Source organism: Bufo bufo, chromosome 2 (assembly GCF_905171765.1).
Source record: "Bufo bufo chromosome 2, aBufBuf1.1, whole genome shotgun sequence".
In the NCBI taxonomy this organism is placed as follows: Eukaryota; Metazoa; Chordata; class Amphibia; order Anura; family Bufonidae; genus Bufo; species Bufo bufo.
In genome coordinates this window covers 634,165,805-634,188,028 of record NC_053390.1, presented here as the reverse complement: position 1 = coordinate 634,188,028, position 22,224 = coordinate 634,165,805, and the positions used below count along the sequence as shown (strand labels likewise).

The window sequence follows — 22,224 nt, the reverse complement described above, 5'->3', positions numbered from 1 at the left end:
CTGTTGCCGGTAATAAAAGCCAGTAATTGGTTATATTCGTAAATCCACCTCGTTGCACTCAGAACATTTAGATCTCTTTTTAGATATTCTTCAGTGATATGTGTTCCAATTTCCACACCATGAAGGGAAAAGGCCAACAGCAGAATGGATTAAAGATGCCTGGCCTCTTGTTCTTGTGAGTGCTCCCAGTTTATTAAAATAAAATGTTTTTGGACAGGAATGGGGTAAAAAAAAAATTATATATATATCAAATGTCTATACTTTGTGTAAAATGTTGTTCCTTTAGTCTTTATTGGGGGAGACACAGGAAACAATGGTTATAGGCTGCTGCGACTAGGAGATATGACACTAAGAAAACCTGCTTCTACAAGCAGGCTTTACCTAGCCTACAGGTACTAAGGCTAGGTTCACATCTCCATTGTGTAGTCTGCTCCTGCAGAGCAACCACTGGATATGGGAATGCACCCTAAGCTGATCAGTTTGTGCACCAGTAGTAGAAGCACAAAAAGGAATAGACATTGGATAACTAGAAAAGACAAACCAACACCCCCAGCTGAAAAAAAAAAAAATGGTAACAACCTCAGAACAAAATAAAATTGGAAGTTTCCGCCAATGAAGACAAGAATTTATGGTTACTGCAGAAATACTTGTGTTTCATTGGTTGACACAGGATGAGACATGACTGTGACATTTTGTGATAAAGGTCCGCATCTGCTGAGAAAAAAAAAAGTCTGCACATAGGAAAAGCTGTGGATGAAAAGTCCAGTTAATAGCCCTTTGCACCTGAAGGGAAAAAGTCTGATGGTTGAACCTGGTCAGTGTACTGAGAAGTGTTGTGAAAAAAAACCACAATGGAGGATCTTGTGCTTATGGTAAGCCAGAATCAACTGTTGCTTGCAGGTCAACAATCCCATGTAACATCCCTCTTGGAGGATGCCAGGTAAACCTTAGCGCCTGTTCAGGAGCTAAGGTTTACCTGGCATCCTCCAAGAGGGATGACAAGCAGAAGCCTGTTCAGGATCAAGGTGGGAAAGCCAAAATAGAGCTACTAACAGACTCGCAGGATGCAAGGAAGCCGAAGAGCCCTTTAAAAATTACTTTCTCGCTCATATCATTGGGAGACACAGGACCGTGGGTATAGCTTGCTGCTGCCACTAGGAGGCGACACTAGGCTGAAAACTGTTAGCTCCTCCCCTGCAGGCTATACCCCCTCCAGCCTGGAGAGAGCATTTCAGTTTTTAGCTTAGTGTCGTAGGAGGCAGACCTCCCTGCTTAGCAGGGTGGCTCTTTTGGAAATTTTTATTTTTTATTTTATTAGGTTCATGGGGCACAGATTCGCATGGCGTCTCTGTCTCCCTGGGAGGCTAGCCGGTGTCGGTTGTCCCACTGCCTTGCCCCCCCAATAAGACAAGTGGACCAGGGCAGCCTCGCTCCCCTGCTTCCTACCAGCAATAGGGCCACCTACTCACCAGCCCTATACTGCCCGGACCCTGATGCCTTCTGCCAGCGGTCGTTGGGTGGCCCTGCTGGGACGACATCTAAGGGCGAAGTCCAAAGAAGACAGGTGAGTATTACTTCCCCCTCTCCCTCCCTTAGCTCCTCACCCCGTCTGCTGGGTAGCGATCTCCCTCCTGTGTCCTCAGATCCTCAGCGGCGGCGGTACAGCACTGCGGGGGTTAATGTCGGCAGCATCGCGGCTGCAGCAGCTCTGCTACTACAAGGAGAGCGGTCCAATCTCTCCCTCTTCAGCGCTCTTCCTCCCCACTTTAAGTCTCCAGGCATCTCCTGAGGCAACATGTTCGGCGCTATATTAACCCCTTCCAGTCTCATAACGGCTCCTAGCATGCGAGCCATTTCCTCACACGACCCGCACGGGGGGCGGAGCCTATTTTCGCACCGCGGCACTCCGGAAGGCCTCTTCAGCGCTCCCTTGCCACAAGGACACAGGACCTGGGACTTCTAAAGGTAGGAGATCGCTGCCCCCTCCAGCATAGAGAAGCCACACAATGTCAGACCCAGCCAAGACCCCTCCTCAGGCACCCTGCAGGACCACTTATTATGCCTGCACTTCATGTTCTGTTAAATTCCCTCGTGGCCAGTCACTCTCTCTATGCTCTGCATGTCAGGCGACCCCACAGAGCCATCCATCAATATTGTCACAACCCACAGGAGTTCAAGACCCTCGGGCTGTGGAGAACCTGACTAGGCAAGGTCCCTGTCCCGGGCAGTAGAAGACCTCTCCAAAGTCTCCCATTCCACCCTTTCATTACTGGGTCGTTTGGTAAAGAGATCACCCACAGTGCAGCCCTCACCTTTGCAAGGCGCACAAACTAGGAGCAGGCTTACTAGCAAGCGTCCCAGATCAGGTCGTCATTCCTCTTCTGACACCTCTGCATCGCCTCCCCTCCCATTTCCCGATCTCAGACGTCCTCCATTTTAGGTGACGCACTATCAGATGGTGAGATTGCGAATTCAGATACGGAGATGGACCTGGAGCAGTCTTCCCAGATTGCGTCTATGGTAGATAGTCTGATTTCAGCTATCCGGGACACTTTCCAAGTTCAGGAGGAGCTCCTCTCCACCAGCCACCAGGTGTGTCGTTTTTGCGTACAAAGCAGACCCCTAAGTCCTTCCCTGTACACGACGACTTTTCCGTTGTTGTCGCAAAGGCTTGGGACCAGCCAGGTTTGCGCTTCATTGCGCTTCATTGTCCCAAAGCTCTACCCTTTTCCAATTGATTGTGTGGAAAAATGGGCCTCACCTCCGAAGGTAGACCCACCGGTCGCTCGTCTCCCAAAGAACACGACTATTCCGGTGGCGGATGGCTCCTCTCTCCAGGACCCAGTAGATCGGCGCATTGACTCGCTATCGAAGTCGGTCTTTGCAGCCAGTGGTTCAGCCTTACGCCCGATCTTCGCATCGGCATGGGTAGCCAAGGAGGTTTCGGAGTGGGCCCTCCGTTTGAACCAAGACCTTGCAACCAATCTTCCTCCGGCAGAACTCCAGTCCTTGGCGATACTAATTTTGCAGGCAGGAAAGTACCTTTGCGAAACGGCTCTGGACGCGGGGACGATGGTCGCCCGTTCCTCGGCTCTCGCGGTATCTATCCGCCGAGAACTGTGGCTTAAAGGGATTCTGTCACCAGGTTTCACCCCTGTCAGCTAAAAATATGCTGATGTTCAGGGCGTCTTCACGATTCCTAATGTGGGCTTATAAATGTCATCTGTGGGCTTATTTAGCTAAGACTTTTCTAGTATGGTTTGATTACTGTACAGAAAAAAAAAAAAAAAAAGAGCAAGGTGAAGCTATGCTGATGCATGAGAGCACAGCTATTACTAACCTGTCAGTCAAACAAATAAGGTGCCCAAGGGGATGTTAATGGATGCAAGGTGCCGGCCGCACCCGCCGCCGTTCGTGCCCAGCGCCGCCTTTCCAGACTTTTGCGCCGCCTCCTAATCCTCTGTGCCGCCTCTCGCTCTCCCTCCCTCCCCCCTCCTCCTGCTGTAAGATCTCGCGCATACAGGGGTTGAGCGAAGTGCCGGCGCATGCGTACTTCGCTGTAAGAAGCCAAATGGAGAAGTCCGCACGGGCGCATCAGGCAGAGCCCTGTGCGCAAGCGCGAGATCTTACAGCAGAAGGAGGGGGGAGGGAGGGAGGGAGAGCGAGAGGCGGCACAGAGGATAAGGAGGTGACGCAGAAGTCCGGAAAGGCGGCGCTGGGCACGAACGGTGGCGGGTGCGGCCGGCACCTTGCATCCATTAACATCCCCTTGGGCACCTTATTTGTTTGACTGACAGGTTAATAATAGCTGTTTTTTAGCTAAATAAGCCCACAGATGACATTTATAAGCCCACATTAGGAATCGTGAAGACGCCCTGAACATAAGCATATTTTTAGCTGACAGGGGTGAAACCTGGTGACGGAATCCCTTTAAAGTCTGGTCGGCGGATTCATCCTCCAAACGTTCTCTTTCAAGACTTCCCTTTGCCGGGTCTCGACTCTTTGGTACCTGGCTAGATGATATTATTTCGGAAGCAACAGGGGGAAAAAGCACCCATTTACCGCAACCTAAGGCAAAACGTTCCTTTCGTCTTAGGGTCACATCTTCCCGTTATCAGTCCTTTCGTAGGTTTGCGGGCACTCGTCCTGCGGCTTCACCTGCATCTAGGCTACCCAACCGTTTTTTCCTCTCCCAGCCGCCCAAGGATCCAGGTCGGGCGGCTGCTTTCTTCCAAGCAGTCCAGTCCCTTCTCATACGGGGCGTGATAATTCCGGTCCCCTTACACGAAAGGTTTACGGGTTTCTATTCAAACCTTTTCATAGTACCCAAAAAGGAAGGCGATGTTCGCCCAGTGCTGGACCTCAAGATAGTGAATCGCTTCCTCCGCATTCAACAGTTCAAGATGGAGTCACTCCGCTCTGTGATTGCCTCTTTGGTACAGGGAGAACTCATGGCATCGATAGACATCCAAGACGCCTACTTACACGTTCCCATCGCACCCGCTCATCAACGTTTTCTTCGTTTTGCCATTCACTACCAGTTCGTCGCCCTGCCATTCGGCCTAGCGACAGCTCCGAGAGTGTTCACAAAGGTGCTTGCCCCCCTCCTGCGCCCCAGGGGCATCACTCTCCTCCCGTATCTAGACGATATCTTGATCAAAGCATCTACAGTCTCCCAATGCGAGGAGAGTCTTCAGATCACTTTGAGCACCCTGTCCCGCTTCGGGTGGATAGTCAATCGGCAGAAATCTTGCTCATCTCCCACCACACAAATCAGGTTTCTGGGCATGATACTAGACTCAGGTGCAGCCGTGGTACGCCTGCCATTGGACAAGAGCGTGGACATTCAGAGGTCTATACGTATATTACTCCAACACCGCAATACGTCTATCCGCAATTGCATGCGGGTGCTGGGCATGATGGTGGCCTCCTTCGAGGCCATTCCCTTCGCTCAATTTCCCACGAGGTGTTTTCAACGAGCCATTTTGTCATCTTGGGACAAATCCTCGGTTGGTGGACAGAGTCTGCGCATCTGTTGGCGGGGAAATCCTTCCTTCCAGTGATATGGACGATCATTACAACAGATGCCAGCCTTCGCGGTTGGTGTGGAGTTCTCGCCACACGGACGGTCCAGGGTGTTTGGTCTCCATCGAAGTCCAAACTTCCCATCAACATACTGGAATTCCGGGCCATTTATCTCTCCCTTGTCCATTGGACTCCACTTCTGCAGGGTCGTCCGATCAGAGTGCAGTCGGACAATGCCACAGCTGTGGCCTACATCAACCACCAAGGAGGGACTCACAGCCTTCCGGCGATGCAGGAGTCTGCAAAGATTTTGCAGTGGGCGGAGTCCCATGTTCCGATGATTTCGTCAGTCTTCATTCCGGGAGTGGACAACTGGACGGCAGACTTTCTCAGCCGGACAACAATGGACCCGGGGGAGTGGTCCCTCCATCCGGAGGTGTTCGAGGCCATCTGTCTCAGGTGGGGACATCCGGAAGTGGACTTGATGGCGTCCAGGTTCAATCACAAGCTCCCGTGCTTCCTCTCTGGCGCAAGGGATCCAGCAGCACACGGCGTGGACGCTCTCGTGGCGCCTTGGGACAGCTTTGCGTTTCTTTACGTGTTACCACTTCTACCTCGGATCCTACGCAGAATCAGGAAGGAAGGCATCAAGACAATCCTGATCGCCCCAGACTGGCCTCGACGAACTTGGTACTCAGAACTCATTCCTCTGCTAGGAGATGCTCCGTGGCCTCTGCCAATCAGAACCGATTTACTCTCCCAGGGTCCAGTCTTCCATCAGAGTTTAGATACGCTACGTTTAATGGCGTGGCTGTTGAAACGCAGAGGTTTTTCTGATGCAGTCATTCGAACTGTGATTAGGGCCAGGAAACCTTCCTCTTCTAGAATTTACTACCGGACCTGGAAATCCTTCTTGTGTTTCTGCGAGAAACGAGCTCTTCCTCCCAGGCGTTTTTCCCTTCCGACGGTTCTAGCGTTACTTCAGTCGGGATTGGACCTGGGCATGGCTCTCAGTTCCCTCAAAGGGCAGGTCTCGGCCCTGTCCATTTTTTTCCAACGCACTCTAGCCGCCCTAGGTCCGGTCAAGACTTTCTTGCAAGGAGTAGCTCATTCCGTTCCCCCATATCGGCCCCCATTACATTCTTGGGACCTGAACCTGGTTCTCGGTGCACTCCAGACAGCGCCGTTCGAACCTCTAAGTGAAGTTTCCTGGAAAGTGGCCTTTTTAGTGGCCATTACCTCTATTCGACGGGTTTCGGAACTGGCAGCTCTCTCCTACAAGGAACACTTTTTGGTGTTTCACCAAGATAAGGTGGTTCTTCGTCCAGTGCCATCTTTTTTACCAAAGGTTGTTTCTGCCTTTCACGTGAATGAGGACATTGTTTTGCCCTCAGCCTTCTCATCCGCGGGAGGTCTCCCTCCATCGTCTGGATGTAGTACGGGCCTTGAAGATCTGTCGGTGGTGGCCCCCTTTCGACGCACTGACGCTGTTTGTTATCTCGGAAGGCCCTCGTAAAGGTTTGGCGGCTTCAAAGGTGACTATTGCTCGGTGGATTCGCTCGGCCATTGCCGAGGCCTATCGTTCCAGGGACAAGGTTCCTCCACCCGGGATCACGGCTCACTCTACCAGAGCGGTCGGGGCTTCTTGGGCACACCTCCGCGTCTCAGTTATGTAAAGCAGCGACTTGGTCCTCGCTACACACCTTTACAAAATTTTACCGGGTGCATTCATTGACCTCGGCGGATGCTTCTCTCGGCCGCAGGGTTCTACAGGCCGCAGTTCAGTGACTTCCATTGAGAGTTGGTTTGGGAGAATTTTGTTTCCCTCCCCGGGGACTGTTTTAAGACGTCCCACAGTCCTGTGTCCCCCAATGATATGAGCGAGAAAATTTGATTTTTGTTAACTCACCTGTAAAATCTCTCGCTTGATTCATTGGGGGACACAGCACCCACCCACATATTGTTGTGAGGCAAGTGGGGTTCCTGTTTTGTCTGTTGGGACCTTGTGTTGATTCGGTCTCATGACAGTGTACAGTTTTCTGTTGATTTTTACTTTAATTTGGTCTCTCCTACTGCTGGAGCACAAACTGAAATGCTCTCTCCAGGCTGGAGGGGGTATAGCCTGCAGGGGAGGAGCTAACAGTTTTCAGCCTAGTGTCGCATCCTAGTGGCAGCAGCAAGCTATACCCACGGTCCTGTGTCCCCCAATGAATCAAGCGAGAAAGAGATTTTACAGGCGAGTTCACAAAAATCTCATTTTACGGGTTGGGTAAGGGCTCTTTCACACTTGCGTTGTCCGGATCCGGCGTGTACTCCATTTGCCGGAATTACACGCCGGATCCGGAAAAACGCAAGTGAACTGAAAGCATTTAAAGACGGATTCGTCTTCAAAATGCGTTCAGTGTTACTATGGCAGCCAGGACGCTATTAAAGTCCTGGCTGCCATAGTAGTAGTGGGGAGCGGGGGAGCAGTATACTTACAGTCCGTGCGGCTCCCGGGGCGCTCCAGAATGACGTCAGAGCGACCCATGCGCATGGATGACGTGTCCATGTGATCACGTCATCCATGCGCGTGGGGCGCCCTGACGTCACTCTGGAGCGCCCGGGGAGCCACACGGACGGTAAGTATACTGCTCCCCACTACACTTTACCATGGCTGCCAGGACTTTAGCGTCTTGGCAGCCATGGTAACCACTCTGAAAAAGCTAAACGTCGGATCCGGCGATACGCCGAAACGACGTTTAGCTTAAGGCCAGATCCGGATTAATGCCTTTCAATGGGCATTAATTCCGGATCCGGCCTTGCGGCAAGTGTTCAGGATTTTTGGCCGGAGCAAAAAGCGCAGCATGCTGCGGTATTTTCTCCGGCCAAAAAACGTTCCGTTCCGGAACTGAAGACATCCTGATGCATCCTGAACGGATTTCTCTCCATTCAGAATGCATTAGGATAAAACTGATCAGGATTCTTCCGGCATAGAGCTCCGACGACGGAACTCTGTGCCGGAAGAAAAGAACGCAAGTGTGAAAGGGCCCTAAGAGAGATTAAAATGAAATAAGTCATGTTTTTATTGGTTAAAGTATTACTTTTTTTTATTCAGTTCTTTAATGTACTCATGCAGTCCTGGCCTCCCATATGTATGGCTCTGTCATATCCAATAGAAACCCCTAGAGGTACGCAACTATCTTTTCTAATATTGCAGGTGGTCACAATGGCGAGCAGATCTTCAGTGTATGCTGGGTATAATAATCGGTGGGGGGGGGGGGGGGGGGGGTCAGTGGCGCATGCACCCTTTGTGCAGATCTCACAGATTTTCTATGCCTGAATGACTGATCATGTTAAGCAGATTTACCTTTCAAATGCCATGACTATTTCTTTATTACAATGTTTTGTTTTCTCACCGACTGCTCTTTGTTTTTACCTAATGCTGCATCTAGCATTGATGACATGCTGAGTTATGACATCCTTGATTTATGTCAGTGTTATTAATGTCTGCGATGAAGTTGACAGCATCTGCATGTCAGGAGTATCTCACACAGACCTGGGCCACTGGAAAGATAAGAAACCTTTCCACTTAGATCTTCATGAACACCTGAGAACAGAGAGGAGGCAAGAAAGGAGTCCACAGGGTCACCAGAGAGTCCATAGGGAACAACACAGAAGCACAGGCTCTGGTGATGAACCATGGTACCTTGCAGAGTATACAAGAAGCCAAAAGGTGTACTCTAGTATATAGATGGAAAACATTGCAAAGACAAGGTGTTCTGCCAAGGAGAGGGGGCAAACCCCTTTAATGGAAGCTTTGTTGCACATGCTGTTTAGCTTGTTGGCATGTGGCATTGTTTGTCAGGATGAGACTGCTCCAAGCTTCAGAAAGATGTTGGCCACAAGAGAGTTTCCCAACAGTTCTAAAGGCCATGAACTGTGATGCAGAAGAAAAAAACCACTTTGCTCCCAGCCATGAAGACTGCCATCTGGGGAAAGACAGAGCTAGTAAACTGGAGATTGGTAGACTGGTCTGAAGAGCAGAAAGAGTGTAGCCACTTAGAAGTGAAACAAGCACCCTTCCCAGATATACATGCAGAATCAGAGGAACAAAAGGGTTGGTCATCAGAGACAAGAAGCTGTAATGGAGAACCACTCAGGATCCTGGATCAAGACACACACCCTTGGAATCTTCATACTCCAAAAGAAAAGGGGGGAGCAAGACACTGCTCTGCATGATTAATAACCTTAAAATTATGTCTTGGGTGGGCTGAGTAGGGGGGTGTTCCTTGATCAGGATGACATTAAGGTATGGGAGGCTGTGGCGAAACCAACCTCGCCACTGGGTTTTGGAGGGGCCTGGCTGCTGGCCTCTTGCCCCAGGATTATGGGCCCTCTCATCAGCCAGGCCTCATTTGTTCACAAAGGACTTGAACTAACTTGAACTCCTGGTCTAATTCGTGCCATTTTGGGATGTTAAATGTCTGTGCATTGAAGAGGGTTGTGACATTGTATGTTTAAATGGTGATTTCTGTTCTGTTGTCCCCACATGTGTATTTGTGATTTCCCTTTGTCTTGAGAGATAATTGGATTACTCCTCGGATGTCTCCAGGGCAGAGAGGAGGAAACCATGATGCATTGTGGGGATGTATTGTCTCTGTGTATCCTACAGTGCTGCATATCTGTCCTGTGTCACAGTCTTCCTTCTGGTCCCCTAGGGGCGTGTACACCAGATGGGCTTGGTTGTTTTATACCTCCCTGTGGGCGGACCTGTATTTGCAACAACTGAAATAAAAACCAGGCTGGGTGTGCCAGCACCTGAGACCACTGCTTGACCCTCAACACGGAGCCTTGTCTCGTTATTGGGGGGATCCACTGTATGCTGTTAGAGACTGATTGCCAGGAGTGTAAGCTGATTCCTGTTCGTCTGCTAGCAGCTATTCGTGAGGTTCCAGTTTGGAGTGCTATTTTGTATCCAGTTCGGGAGTTTGGTGTTCTGCAGTAGCTGTGCCTGTCTCTCAGAAAGGGGCATATCGCCTAAACTGATTTTAACCCCTTGTCTGCTGAAACGGTCCGTTACAGAGGCCAACAAAATTTAAGAGACTCCATGGAAAAGTTATTTAGTTGCCTTGTTTTGGTAGTAAGCAAAGAGCTTGGTGGCACCCTCCCACCCCAGTGTCTATATGCAGAGGTTGTCTGAGGTCTTGTGTGTTTGTATAGGTAAAGCACAACTGAAGCTGCTAATCTCAGTTCATATGTGCATCATCTCTGACTGGATTTCAAAAACTGCATTATAAGATTTAATGCAACCTTAAAAACAGCCAATAGTCGAGAAAAATAATCTGGTAACTATCCTTGTACTGTGTGTACATATCAAACAGGACTCTCTACAGTTCAATACTCACAGCTATAACCCTAGACATCACCGACTGGTTCAACTCATCAAATGTTTTTCAAAACGTTTTATTGCATTATATTTGGTACCTTTATGTTTGACAACAAAAAGGAAATGACATAAGTATCTTCAGAGATAAGAAGCTGGTCTGCTACTGGAAGAAGGGAATTCAGTATCTTTTGCTCCAATACAAAGCATAGAGCCTCTTTGATAACTGAGCAAGAAAGTCATCTTAGAAATAAAGGGCTTCAAGTATTACAAACCCACCACTGTGGAAAAAATCCAGAGGTATCCAAACTGCAGTTACTTTGTTTAATCTGCATAACGTGAACAAGGCCTGCTGAGGTTTATGTCTCGAAAAACCGCCAGACCCAATGGCAAATCCATCCACTCGTCACCAAGCCAGTTATGGATCACACCCTGTCATGTTTTTTTTTCCTTTCAAGAAAACAGACAAGTTCGGGTTCTTGACAACCCATTCAGTTGGTGTCAACACAGTGCACGATTTCTTTTGGTACTTGCAATACAGTTTTGACATTTGGCAAAAAAAAATAAAAAAAATTACAAATTGTTGGGTGCGGCCTAGATTTCATCTCAAACAGTAAAGATGATAACTCAAGTTTCTCTCAAATAGGTTATTCTATAATTGACAAATCAAAAAGTGTAAAAAAACAAAACAAAAAAACATCTGATGTAAGCACGAATTAAGTATCCAGAGAATGTCACATACTGTACTTTGCTTAAAGTCCTTATATTCTCAAGATACTTTTATTAGATGCCATATATTGATCACTTTCCTTTCTACTGCATTTCGTGTGGAGTATTTCAAATAACCTGGAAAGTATCTCTTGTGCCAATAATTAAAAAAAAATTAATCCAGTGCTAAAACAGCAACCTCACACCGTGCAACATCTGAGGAGCCGGCAGTGCTCACTTAATGCTGCAGGCACCTCTGACATTATTGGGAGTCTGCTGTCCAAGATCAGAGATCTCTTATTTAGGTGTTAAATAATATTTCTGCCACACACCTGCTCTCACCACTGTAACACCCTCCTCTGGTGTCCATAAATTATTCATTTTAAAAACAGCATTTCATTTCATCTTTTATTCCCTCTTCAAATTTTTAGCAGCAAAAGGTTAATTTTAAGAACTCACCACCCATATCCTGTCATACGTTGTATTTTTTCTGCAGCAGGATATACAACATAAAAATAAAAAAAAAGTAAAAACAATCTTTAAAGGCAACAACTTTTTTTTACTCCTTTCAATCTCCACATAAGTTACAGAGCAATACAGCAGGTGCGTGACAAAAATATTAGATTGTTGATATGGTCCAATGTCTGTTCGATATCAGCTGTTCACATTTCGTTAGCCAGTTCCTCTGGTTCTGCAGAACTATCTCCATTAATTGTGATACTCATGTCGTCTTCGTATCCAGGCGGCATGAAAGCTAAAGCATAAGGGTACAGCTTGTGGGAGCTTGCTCTGTATAATTCTGCAGTTTCTTTGTTGTCTCCAAAGCTGCCATCACGCAAGGCTTCTAGCACGTCCATGCATGTCTGCAAAATACAGTAAATGATAAGTCTAAAATGCATTACGCAGTGTAAGGTCTATATAACATTACATGAACTCAAGTTGTCTGATGGAACTTCTAGAGCAGACTATAGGCATCATATTGTCATTAAAGGGTCTATCCAGGAATTACTATAATAATGACCTATCCTCTGTATAGGTCATTAATATCAGATCAGCCGGGGACACTCCTGGGACCCCTGCCGATCAGCTATTAGAAGAGGCAAGGTGCTCGGCAAGTGCTGTGGCCTCTTTCTAGTCCATGTGACATCACCATACATCAGTCTCATGTCCTAGTTGCGGCTCAGCCTCATTCAAGTCAATGAGGCTGAGCTGCAATACCAAGCTCAATGCTGTGCTTGGAAAGCTGCCCGAGGGTTTGCAGTGCTTAGCAAAGCCCCGGAGAGCACAGCGGCTCTCTAAAACAGCTAATCGGTGGGGCTGCCAGGAGTCGGACCCACGCCGATGTGAACATTATGGCCTATCCTGAGCGGTGAGCGTAGGTCATCATTACCTTTACCTGGATAAACTCTTTAACCACTACAGGACCGCCGTACGCAGGATTGCGTCGGCCCTGTTTTTCCGAGTGGACGCGCCGGCGCGTCATCTCGCGAGACTTCCTGTGAACGCGAGCACACAGGCACGCGCGTTCACAGGAACTGCAGGTAATCGAGCGGATCTGCAGCCTGCCAGCGGCGATCATTCGCTGGCAGGCTGTAGATCAGATTTTTTTAACCCCTTAAAAGGGTATATTAGACGCTGTTTTGATAACAGCGTCTAATATACCTGCTACCTGGTCCTCTGGTGGTCCCTTTTGCTTGGATCGACCACCAGAGGACACAGGCAGCTCTGTAAAGTAGCACCAAACACCACTACACTAAACCCCCACCCCCCTGTCACTTATTAACCCCTGATCACCCCATAAAGACTCCCTGATCACCCCCCTGTCACGGATCACCCCCGTGTTATTGATCACCCCCGTGTAAGGCTCCATTCAGACGTCCGTATGTGTTTTGCGGATCCGCGGACCCACGGATCCGCAAAACACATATGGATGTCTGAATGGAGCCTTACAGGGGGGGTGATCACCCCATATTAGACTCCCTGATCACCCCCGTCATTGATCACCCCCCTGTAAGGCTCCATTCAGACGTCCGTATGTGTTTTGCGGATCCGCGGACCCACAAAACACATACGGACGTCTGAATGGAGCCTTACAGGGGGGGGGTGATCATCCCATATAGACTCCCTGATCACCCCCGTCATTGATCACCCCCCTGTAAGGCTCCATTCAGACGTCCGTATGTGTTTTGCGGATCCGCAAAACACGGACACCGCGGATCCACAAAACACGGACACCGGCAATGTGCTTTCCGCATTTTGCGGATCCGCACATTGCCAGAACTATATAGAAAATAGGCTCTACAAAAAAACGCAGTGTTCGCCCGATCAGGCCCGATCTTGTGCGCACACTTGCGTTCAGTCCGCCCCACCGCAGTGACAGAATTGTTTTTTTTCTGATCGATGCAAAACACCGTAAAATCGCTGCGGCGCTATAAAAAGATCACTTTTGAGGGGCATGGCGAGTTCATAGAAGATTTTTTATTTTTTTTGTCATAAGTTAGCGGAAATGGATTTTTTTTGTTTTTTCTTACAAAGTCTCATATTCTACTAACTTGTGACAAAAATTAAAATCTCACATGAACTGACCATACCCCTCACGGAAACCAAATGCGTAAAAATTTTTAGACATTTATATTCCAGACTTCTTCTCACGCTTTAGGGCCCCTAAAATGCCAGGGCAGTATAGATACCCCACATGTGACCCCATTTCGGAAAGAAGACACCCCAAGGTATTTCGTGAGGGGCATGGCGAGTTCATGTAAAATTTTATTTTTTGTCACAAGTTAGTGGAATATGAGACTTTGTAAGAGGAAAAAAAAAAAAAAAAAAAAAAAAAAAAAAATCATTTTCCGCTAACTTGTGCCAAAAAATAAAATATTCTAGGAACTCGCCATGCCCCTCACGGAATACCTTGGGGTGTCTTCTTTCCAAAATGGGGTCACTTGTGGAGTATTTATACTGCCCTGGCATTTTAGGGGACGTAAAGCGTGAGAAGTAGTTTGGAATCCAAATGCGTAAAAAATGCCCTGTGAAATCGTAAAGATTCTCATTGGAATTTGGGCCCCTTTGCGCACCTAGGCTGCAAAAAAAAGTGTCACATGTGGTATCGCCGTACTCTGGAGAAGTAGGGCAATGTGTTTTGGGGTGTATTTTTACATATACCCATGCTGGGTGAGAGGAATCTCTCTGTAAATTGACAACTTTGTATAAAAAATTTGTAAAAGTTGTCATTTAGAGATATTTCTCTCACCCAGCATGGGTATATGTAAAAATACACCCCAAAACACATTGCCCTACTTCTCCTGAGTACGGCGATACCACGTGTGACACTTTTTTGCAGCCTAGGTGCGTAAAGGGGCCGAAAGTCCAACGAGTACCTTTAGGCTTTACAGGGTTGCTCACAATTTAGCCTTTCCCAAAATGCCCGAACAGTAAACACACCCCACAAATGACCCCATTTCGGAAAGAAGACACCCCAAGGTATTCGCTGAGGGGCATGTTGAGTCCATGAAAGATTGAACTTTGTCAAGTTAGCGGAAAGTGAGACTTTGTGAAAAAAAAAAAAAAAAAAAAATCAATTTCCGCTAACTTGTGCCAAAAAAAAAAAAAAACTTCTATGAACTCCATGCCCCTCACGGAATACCTTGGGGTGTCTTCTTTCCAAAATGGGGTCACATGTGGGGTATTTATACTGCCCTGGCATTTTAGGGGCCCTAAAGCGTGAGAAGAAGTCTGGAATCCAAATGTCTAAAAATGCCCTCCTAAAAGGAATTTGGGCCCCTTTGCGCACCTAGGCTGCAAAAAAGTGTCACAGATGTGGTATCGCCGTACTCGGGAGAAGTGTTTTGGGGTGTAATTTTACATATACCCATGCTGGGTGAGATAAATATATCGGTCAAATGCCAACTTTGTATAAAAAAAATGGGAAAAGTTGTCTTTTAGGCCTCATGCACACGACCGTTGTGTGCATCCGTGGCCGTTGTGCAGTTTTTTTTTGCGGACCCATTGACTTTCAATGGGTCCGTGGAAAAATCTGAAAATGCACCGTTTTGCAGCCGAAACCGTGACCCATGTATCCTGTCCGTCAAAAAAATATGACCTGTCCTATTTTTTTTGACGGACAACGGTTCACGGACCCATTCAAGTCAATGGGTCCGTGAAAGAACACGGATGCACACAAGATTGGCATCCGTGTCCGTAATCCGTAGGTTACTTTTTATACAGACTGATCCGAAGATCCGTCTGCATAAAAGCTGTGCGCCGCACAGACCTGTCACTTACCAGTAGGAGGAGCTCCCAGCCGGACGCAGACATCGCAGCTCGCAGGTAAGTATAATGGTTCTACAAATTGCTAAGTAACCATGGCAACCGGCCCAGCAGTAGCGTCCTGGTTGCCATGGTTACCGATCGGAGCCCCAGCGATTAAACTGGGACTCCGATCGGTACTCTCCGCTGCAACCAATGATAGGGGGGGGGGAGATTTTAATTAGGAGGGGGAGGGAGGGGAGAGGGCCCACTGGCCACCAACGAGTTAACTACAGGGGAGGGGGGGGCCGCACTGTCCACCAATGTGTTTACTACCGGGGGGGGGGGGCTGCCCCCTGCTGCCTGGCAGCACCTGCCAGGCAGCAGTCATGTACACAGTTCTTTTAGTATATTCTAACCTGAAGCGTCCCCATCACTATGGGAACGCCTCTGTGTTAGAATATACTGTCGGATTTGAGTTTCACGATGTAACTCAAATCAGACGTTATATTCTAACAGAGGCGTTCCCATGGTGATGGGGACGCTTTAAGTTAAAATATACTATCGGATTGGAGAAAACTCAGATCCTATGGTATATTAACTCCTGACTTTACATTGAAAGTCAATGGGGGACGGATCCGTTTGAAATTGCACCATATTGTGTCAACGTCAAACGGATCCGTCCCCATTGACTTGCATTGTAATTCAGGACGGATCCGTTTGGCTCCGCACGGCCAGGCGGACACCAAAATGACTTTTTTTTTCATGTCCGTGGATCCTCCAAAAATCAAGGAAGACCCACGGACGAAAAAACGGTCACGGATCACGGACCGTAAAAAAATACGGTCGTGTGCATGAGGCCTTAGAGAGATATTTCTCTCACCCAGCATGGGTATATGTAGAAAGACACCCCAAAACACATTGCCCAACTTCTCCTGAGTACGACGATACCACATGTGTGACACTTTTATGCAGCCTAGGTGGGCAAAGGGGCCCACATTCCAAAGAGCACCTTTAGGATTTCACAGGGTATTTTTTACACATTTTGATTTCAAACTACTTCTCACGCATTAGGGCCCCTAAAATGCCAGGGCAGTATAACTACCCCACAAGTGACCCCATTTTGGAAAGAAGACACCCCAAGGTATTTCGTGATGGGCATAGTGAGTTCATGGAAGTTTTTATTTTTTGTCACAAGTTAGTGGAATATGAGACTTAGTAAGAAAAAATAAATAATAAAAAATCATAATTTTCCGCTAACTTGTGACCAAAAATAAAAAGTTCTATGAACTCACTATGCCCATCAGCGAATACCTTAGGGTGTCTTCTTTCCGAAATGGGGTCATTTGTGGGGTGTTTCTACTGTCTGGGCATTGTAGAACCTCAGGAAACATGACAGGTGCTCAGAAAGTCAGAGCTGCTTCAAAATGCGGAAATTCACATTTTTGTACCATAGATTGTAAACGCTATAACTTTTACCCAAACCAATAAATATACACTTATTGCATTTTTTTTTTTATCAAAGACATGTAGAACAATAAATTTAGAGAAAAATTTATATAGAAATGTAGTTTTATTTAAAAAAAATTACAACCGAAAGTGAAAAATTGCATTTTTTGCTAAAATTTCTGTAAATTTCGATTAATATAAAAAAAAAAAAGTAAAAATGTCAGCAGCAATAAAATACCACCAAATTAAAGCTCTATTAGTGAGAAGAAAAGGAGGTAAAATTCATTTGGGTGGTAAGTTGTATGACCGAGCAATAAACCGTGAAAGTAGGGTAGTGCAGAATTGTAAAAAGTGGTCTGGTCATTAAGGGTGTTTAAAGAGGACCTTTTACCGATTCTTACCCTATGAACTAAGTATACATACATGTGGAGCGGCGCCCGGGGATCTCTCTGCACTTACTATTATCCCCGGGCGCCGCTCCGTTCTCCTGCTATGTCCTCCGGTATCTCCGTTCCCTAAGTCAGGGGTCTCCAAACCCCGGCCCGCGGGCCACATCCGGCCCGCTTGTGCGTTCGATCCGGCCCGCCCGCAGCTGGCAGGTTGCAGGAACCAAATCCGCACAACCGCCCATGCTGTCACGCTTGTGTTGTGTGTTCGATTCCGCGCCCGCCCGCAGCTGACAGGTTGCAGGAACGAAAGCCGCACAACCGCCCATGCTGTCACGCTGTGCTTTTTGATTGGCTGCTGGGACCGCCGATGTCCCGGCAACCAGTGACGTCACAGGTGCGGCACCTCCCCTCTTCCCGCCCGCTGTTTGAAATAACAAATCCACGTGTGTAGCAGCGGGCGGGAGTCGGGACTCAGGAGTCCAAGAAGAAAAAAAAAAGAAGAGGAGCAGAAGCCGGCTACAGCGGAGGCAAGTGTTGCACAACGCTGATGGGGACACAATGGGGAACGCTGACATTGCTGTGCTGCGCTGATGGGGACACAAGCTGCTGAGGACACATACTGATGGGGATATTGCTGTGCTGCTGGGGACACTGCTGATGGGGACTTTGCTGTGCTGATGGGGACATTGCTGTTCTGATGGGGACACCGTTGATGAGGACACGGGTGTCCCCATCAGCACAGCAATGTCCCCATCAGAGGTGTCCCCATCAGCGATGATGGGCACACTGCTGATGGGGACAATTCTGTTCTGATGGGGACATTGCTGGGGACACCGCTGTTTGGCACACTGCTGATGGGGACATGGGTGTCCACATCAATGGTGTCCCCATCAGGATAGCAATGTCCCCATCAGCGGTAACCCCATAATCGATGTCCCCATCAGCACAGCAATGTCCCCATCAGAGGTGTCCCCATCAGCGGTGATGGGGACACATGCTGCTGGGGACACCGCTGACAGGGACATTGCTGTGCTGATGGGGATGTTGCGGTGGACACTGCTGATGGGGACATTGCTGTTCTGATGGGACATTGCTGGGGACACCGCTGATGGGGACATGGGTATCCCCATCAGCGGTGACCCATCATCGGTTTCCACATCAGCACAGCGGCGTCCCCATCAGCAATGATGGGGACGCTGCTAATGTGGAAACTGCTGATGTGAACATTGCTGTGCTGATGGGGACATTGCTGAGGACACCGCTGATTGGCACACTGCTGATGGGGACAAAGGTGTCCCCATCAATGGTGTCCCCATCAGTACAGCAATGTCCCCATCAGCGTCCCCATTCTGATGGGGACATTGCTGTTCTGATGGGGACACCACTGATAGGGACACGGGTGTCCCCATCAACCGCGTCCCCAAAGGCAGTGTCCCCATCAGTGGTGTCCCCATCAGCTGCTAATGGGGACTCCGCTGATGGGGACATTGCTGTTCTGATGGGGACATCATTAATGGGGACATTGCTGTGCTGATGCTGACATTGCTGTTCTGATGGGGACATTGCTGTGCTGATGGGGACATTGCTGTGCTGATGGGGACATTGCTGTGCTGATGGGGACACCGCTGATGGGGACATTGCTGTGCTGATGGGGACAACGCTGATAGGGACACGGGTGTCCCCATCAATGGTGTCCCCATCAGTGGTGTCCCCATCAGCACAGCAATGTCCCCAACAGCAGCGTCCCCATCAGTGGTGTCCCCATCAGCACAGCAATGTCCCCAACAGCAGCGTCCCCATCAGTGGGTGTCCCCATGATGGGAATATTGTTTTTCTGATGGGAATATTGTTTTTTTGATGGGAATATTTTTTTTTTTATGGGAATATTGCTTTTCTGATGGGGACATTGCTGTTCTGATTTGGCCATTGCTGTTCTGATGGGGACACCGCTGATAGGGACACGGGTGTCCCCATCAATGGTGTCCCCATCAGCCGCGTCCCCAACAGCAGTGTCCCCATCAGTGGTGGCCCCTATCAGCTGCTAATGGGGACTCCGCTGATGGGGACATTGCTGTTCTGATGGGGACATCGTTGATGGGGACATTGCTGTGCTTAAGGGTGACACGGCTGATGGGGACATTGCTGTGCTGATGGGGACATTGCTGTGCTGATGGGGACATTGCTGTGCTGATGGGGACATTGCTGTGCTGATGGGGACATTGCTGTGCTGATGGGGACATTGCTGTGCTGATGGGGACATTGCTGTGCTGATGGGGACATTGCTGTGCTGATGGGGACATTGCTGTGCTGATGGGGACATTGCTGTGCTGATGGGGACATTGCTGTGCTGATGGGGACATTGCTGTGCTGATGGGGACGTTGCTGTGCTGATGGGGACATTGCTGTGCTGATGGGGACATTGCTGTGCTGATGGGGACATTGCTGTGCTGATGGGGACATTGCTGTGCTGATGGGGACATTGCTGTGCTGATGGGGACATTGCTGTGCTGATGGGGACATTGCTGTGCTGATGGGGACATTGCTGTGCTGATGGGGACATTGCTGTGCTGATGGGGACATTGCTGTGCTGATGGGGACATTGCTGTGCTGATGGGGACATTGCTGTGCTGATGGGGACACCGCTGTGCTGATGGGGACACCGCTGATAGGGACACGGGTGTCTTTGCGTTGTTTTGCTAAAGTTTTTTCTCTTTTGTTCTCAGTCATATCATGCTGATTACAAAAACGATCCATGTAAAATATATACATTTAATTTAATACATAACTGATTTTTTTTTCCGGCCCCCGAATACTTGTAAAATCTTCAATGTGGCCCTCCTGTTGAAAAGTTTGGAGACCCCTGCCCTAAGTTATGGTAGGCGGAGTCTGCCCTAGCGCTGGCCAATCGCATTGCAGAGCTCACAGCCTGGGAGAAAATAACCTCCCAGGCTGTGAGCTCTGCGCTGCGATTGGCCAGCGCTAGGGCAGACTCCGCCTACCATAACTTAGGGACTGGTATCTCCGCCTACTATAACTTAGTGAGCGGAGATACCGGAGGGCATATCAGGAGAACGGAGCGGCGCCCGGGGATAATAGTAAGTGCAGTGAGATCCCCAGGTGCCGCTCCACATGTCTGTATAGTTAGTTCATAGGGTAAGAATCGGTGAAAGGTCCTCTTTAACCCCTTAAGGACTCAGCCCTATTTCACCTTAAGGACTTGGCCATTTTTTGCAAATCTGACCAGTGTCACTTTAAGTGCTGATAACTTTAAAACGCTTTGACTTATCCAGGCCGTTCTGAGATTGTTTTTTCGTCACATATTGTACTTCATGACACTGCTAAAATTGGGTCAAAAAAGTAAATTTTTTTGCATAAAAAAATACCATATTTACCAAAAATTTTGAAAAATTTGCAAAATTTCAAAGTTTCAGTTTCTCTACTTCTGTAATACATAGTAATACCCCCAAAAATTTTGATGACTTTACATTCCCCATATGTCTACTTCATGTTTGTAGCATTTTGGGATTGATATTTTATTTTTTGGGGATGTTATAAGGCTTAGAAGTTTAGAAGCAAATCTTGAAATTTTTCAGAAATTTACAAAAAACAAATTTTTAGGGACCACTACAGGTCTGAAGTCACTTTGCGAGGCATACATAATAGAAACCGCCCAAAAATGACCCCATTCTATAAACTACACCCCTCAAGGTATTCAAAACTGATTTTACAAGCTTCGTTAACCCTTTAGGTATTGCACAAGAGTTATTGGCAAATGGGGATGAAATTTGAGAATTTCATTTTTTTGCCTAATTTTCCATTTTAACCCATTTTTTCCACTAACAAAGCAAGGGTTAACAGCTAAACAAGACTGTATCTTTATTGCCCTGACTCTGCCGTTTACAGAAACACCCCATATGTGGCCGTAAACTACTGTACGGGCACACAGTAGGGCGTAGAGGGAAAGGTGCGCCGTTTGGTTTTTGGAGGGCTGATTTTGCTGGACTGTTTTTTTGACACCATGTCCCATTTGAAGCCCCCTGATGCACCCCTAGAGTAGAAACTCCATAAAAGTGATCCCATCTAAGAAACTACACCCCTCAAGGTATTCAAAACTGATTTTACAAACTTTGTTAACCCTTTAGGTGTTGCACAAGAGTTATTGGCAAATGGGGATGAAATTTGAGAATTTCATTTTTTTGCCTAATTTTCCATTTTAACCCATTTTTTCCACTAACAAAGCAAGGGTTAACAGCCAAACAAGACTGTATCTTTATTGCCCTGACTCTGCCGTTTACAGAAACACCCCATATGTGGCCGTAAACTACTGTACGGCCACACAGCGGGGCGTAGAGTGAAAGGTGCGCCGTTTGGTTTTTGGAAGCCAGATTTTGCTGGACTGTTTTTTTGACACCATGTCCCATTTGAAGCCCCCCCTGATGCACCCCTAGAGTAGAAACTCCATAAAAGTGACCCCATCTAAGAAACTACACCCCTCAAGGTATTCAAAACTGATTTTACAAACTTTGTTAACCCTTTAGGTGTTGCACAAGATTTAATGGAAAATAGAGATACAATTTCAAAATTTCACTTTTTTGGCAGATTTTCCATTTTAATATTTTTTTTCCAGTAACAAAGCAAGGGTTAACAGCCAAACAAAACTCATTATTTATGGCCCTGATTCTGTAGTTTACAGAAACACCTAATATGTGTTCGTAAACCGCTGTACGGGCACACGGCAGGGCGCAGAAGGAAAGGAATGCCATACGGTTTTTGGAAGGCAGGTTTTGCTGGACTGGTTTTTTTGACACCATGTCCCATTTGAAGCCCCCCTGATGCACCCCTAGAGTAGAAACTCCAAAAAAGTGACCCCATTTTAGAAAGTACGGAATAAGGTGGCAGCTTTGTTGGTACTAGTTTAGGGTACATATGATTTTTGGTTGCTCTATATTACACTTTTTGTGCGGCAAGGTAACAAGAAATAGCTTTTTTGGCACTTTTTTTTTTTTTTTGTTATTTACAACATTCATCTGACAGGTTAGATCA

The 22,224-nt window shown here is 47.6% G+C and overlaps 1 protein-coding gene across 1 annotated transcript in view; it reads right to left on the bottom strand.

Moving 5' to 3' along the window:
• Positions 1-10,830: 10,830 nt before the first annotated feature.
• The window catches only part of NAA15 (N-alpha-acetyltransferase 15, NatA auxiliary subunit), a 69,238-nt gene continuing 57,844 nt past the window's right edge, over positions 10,831-22,224 (bottom strand). Inside the window, exon 20 of the mRNA XM_040418463.1 lies at positions 10,831-11,961. Coding sequence (XP_040274397.1) covers positions 11,761-11,961 — 201 coding nt within the window. The 3' untranslated portion in view covers positions 10,831-11,760. The remainder of the gene's footprint in view (positions 11,962-22,224) is intronic.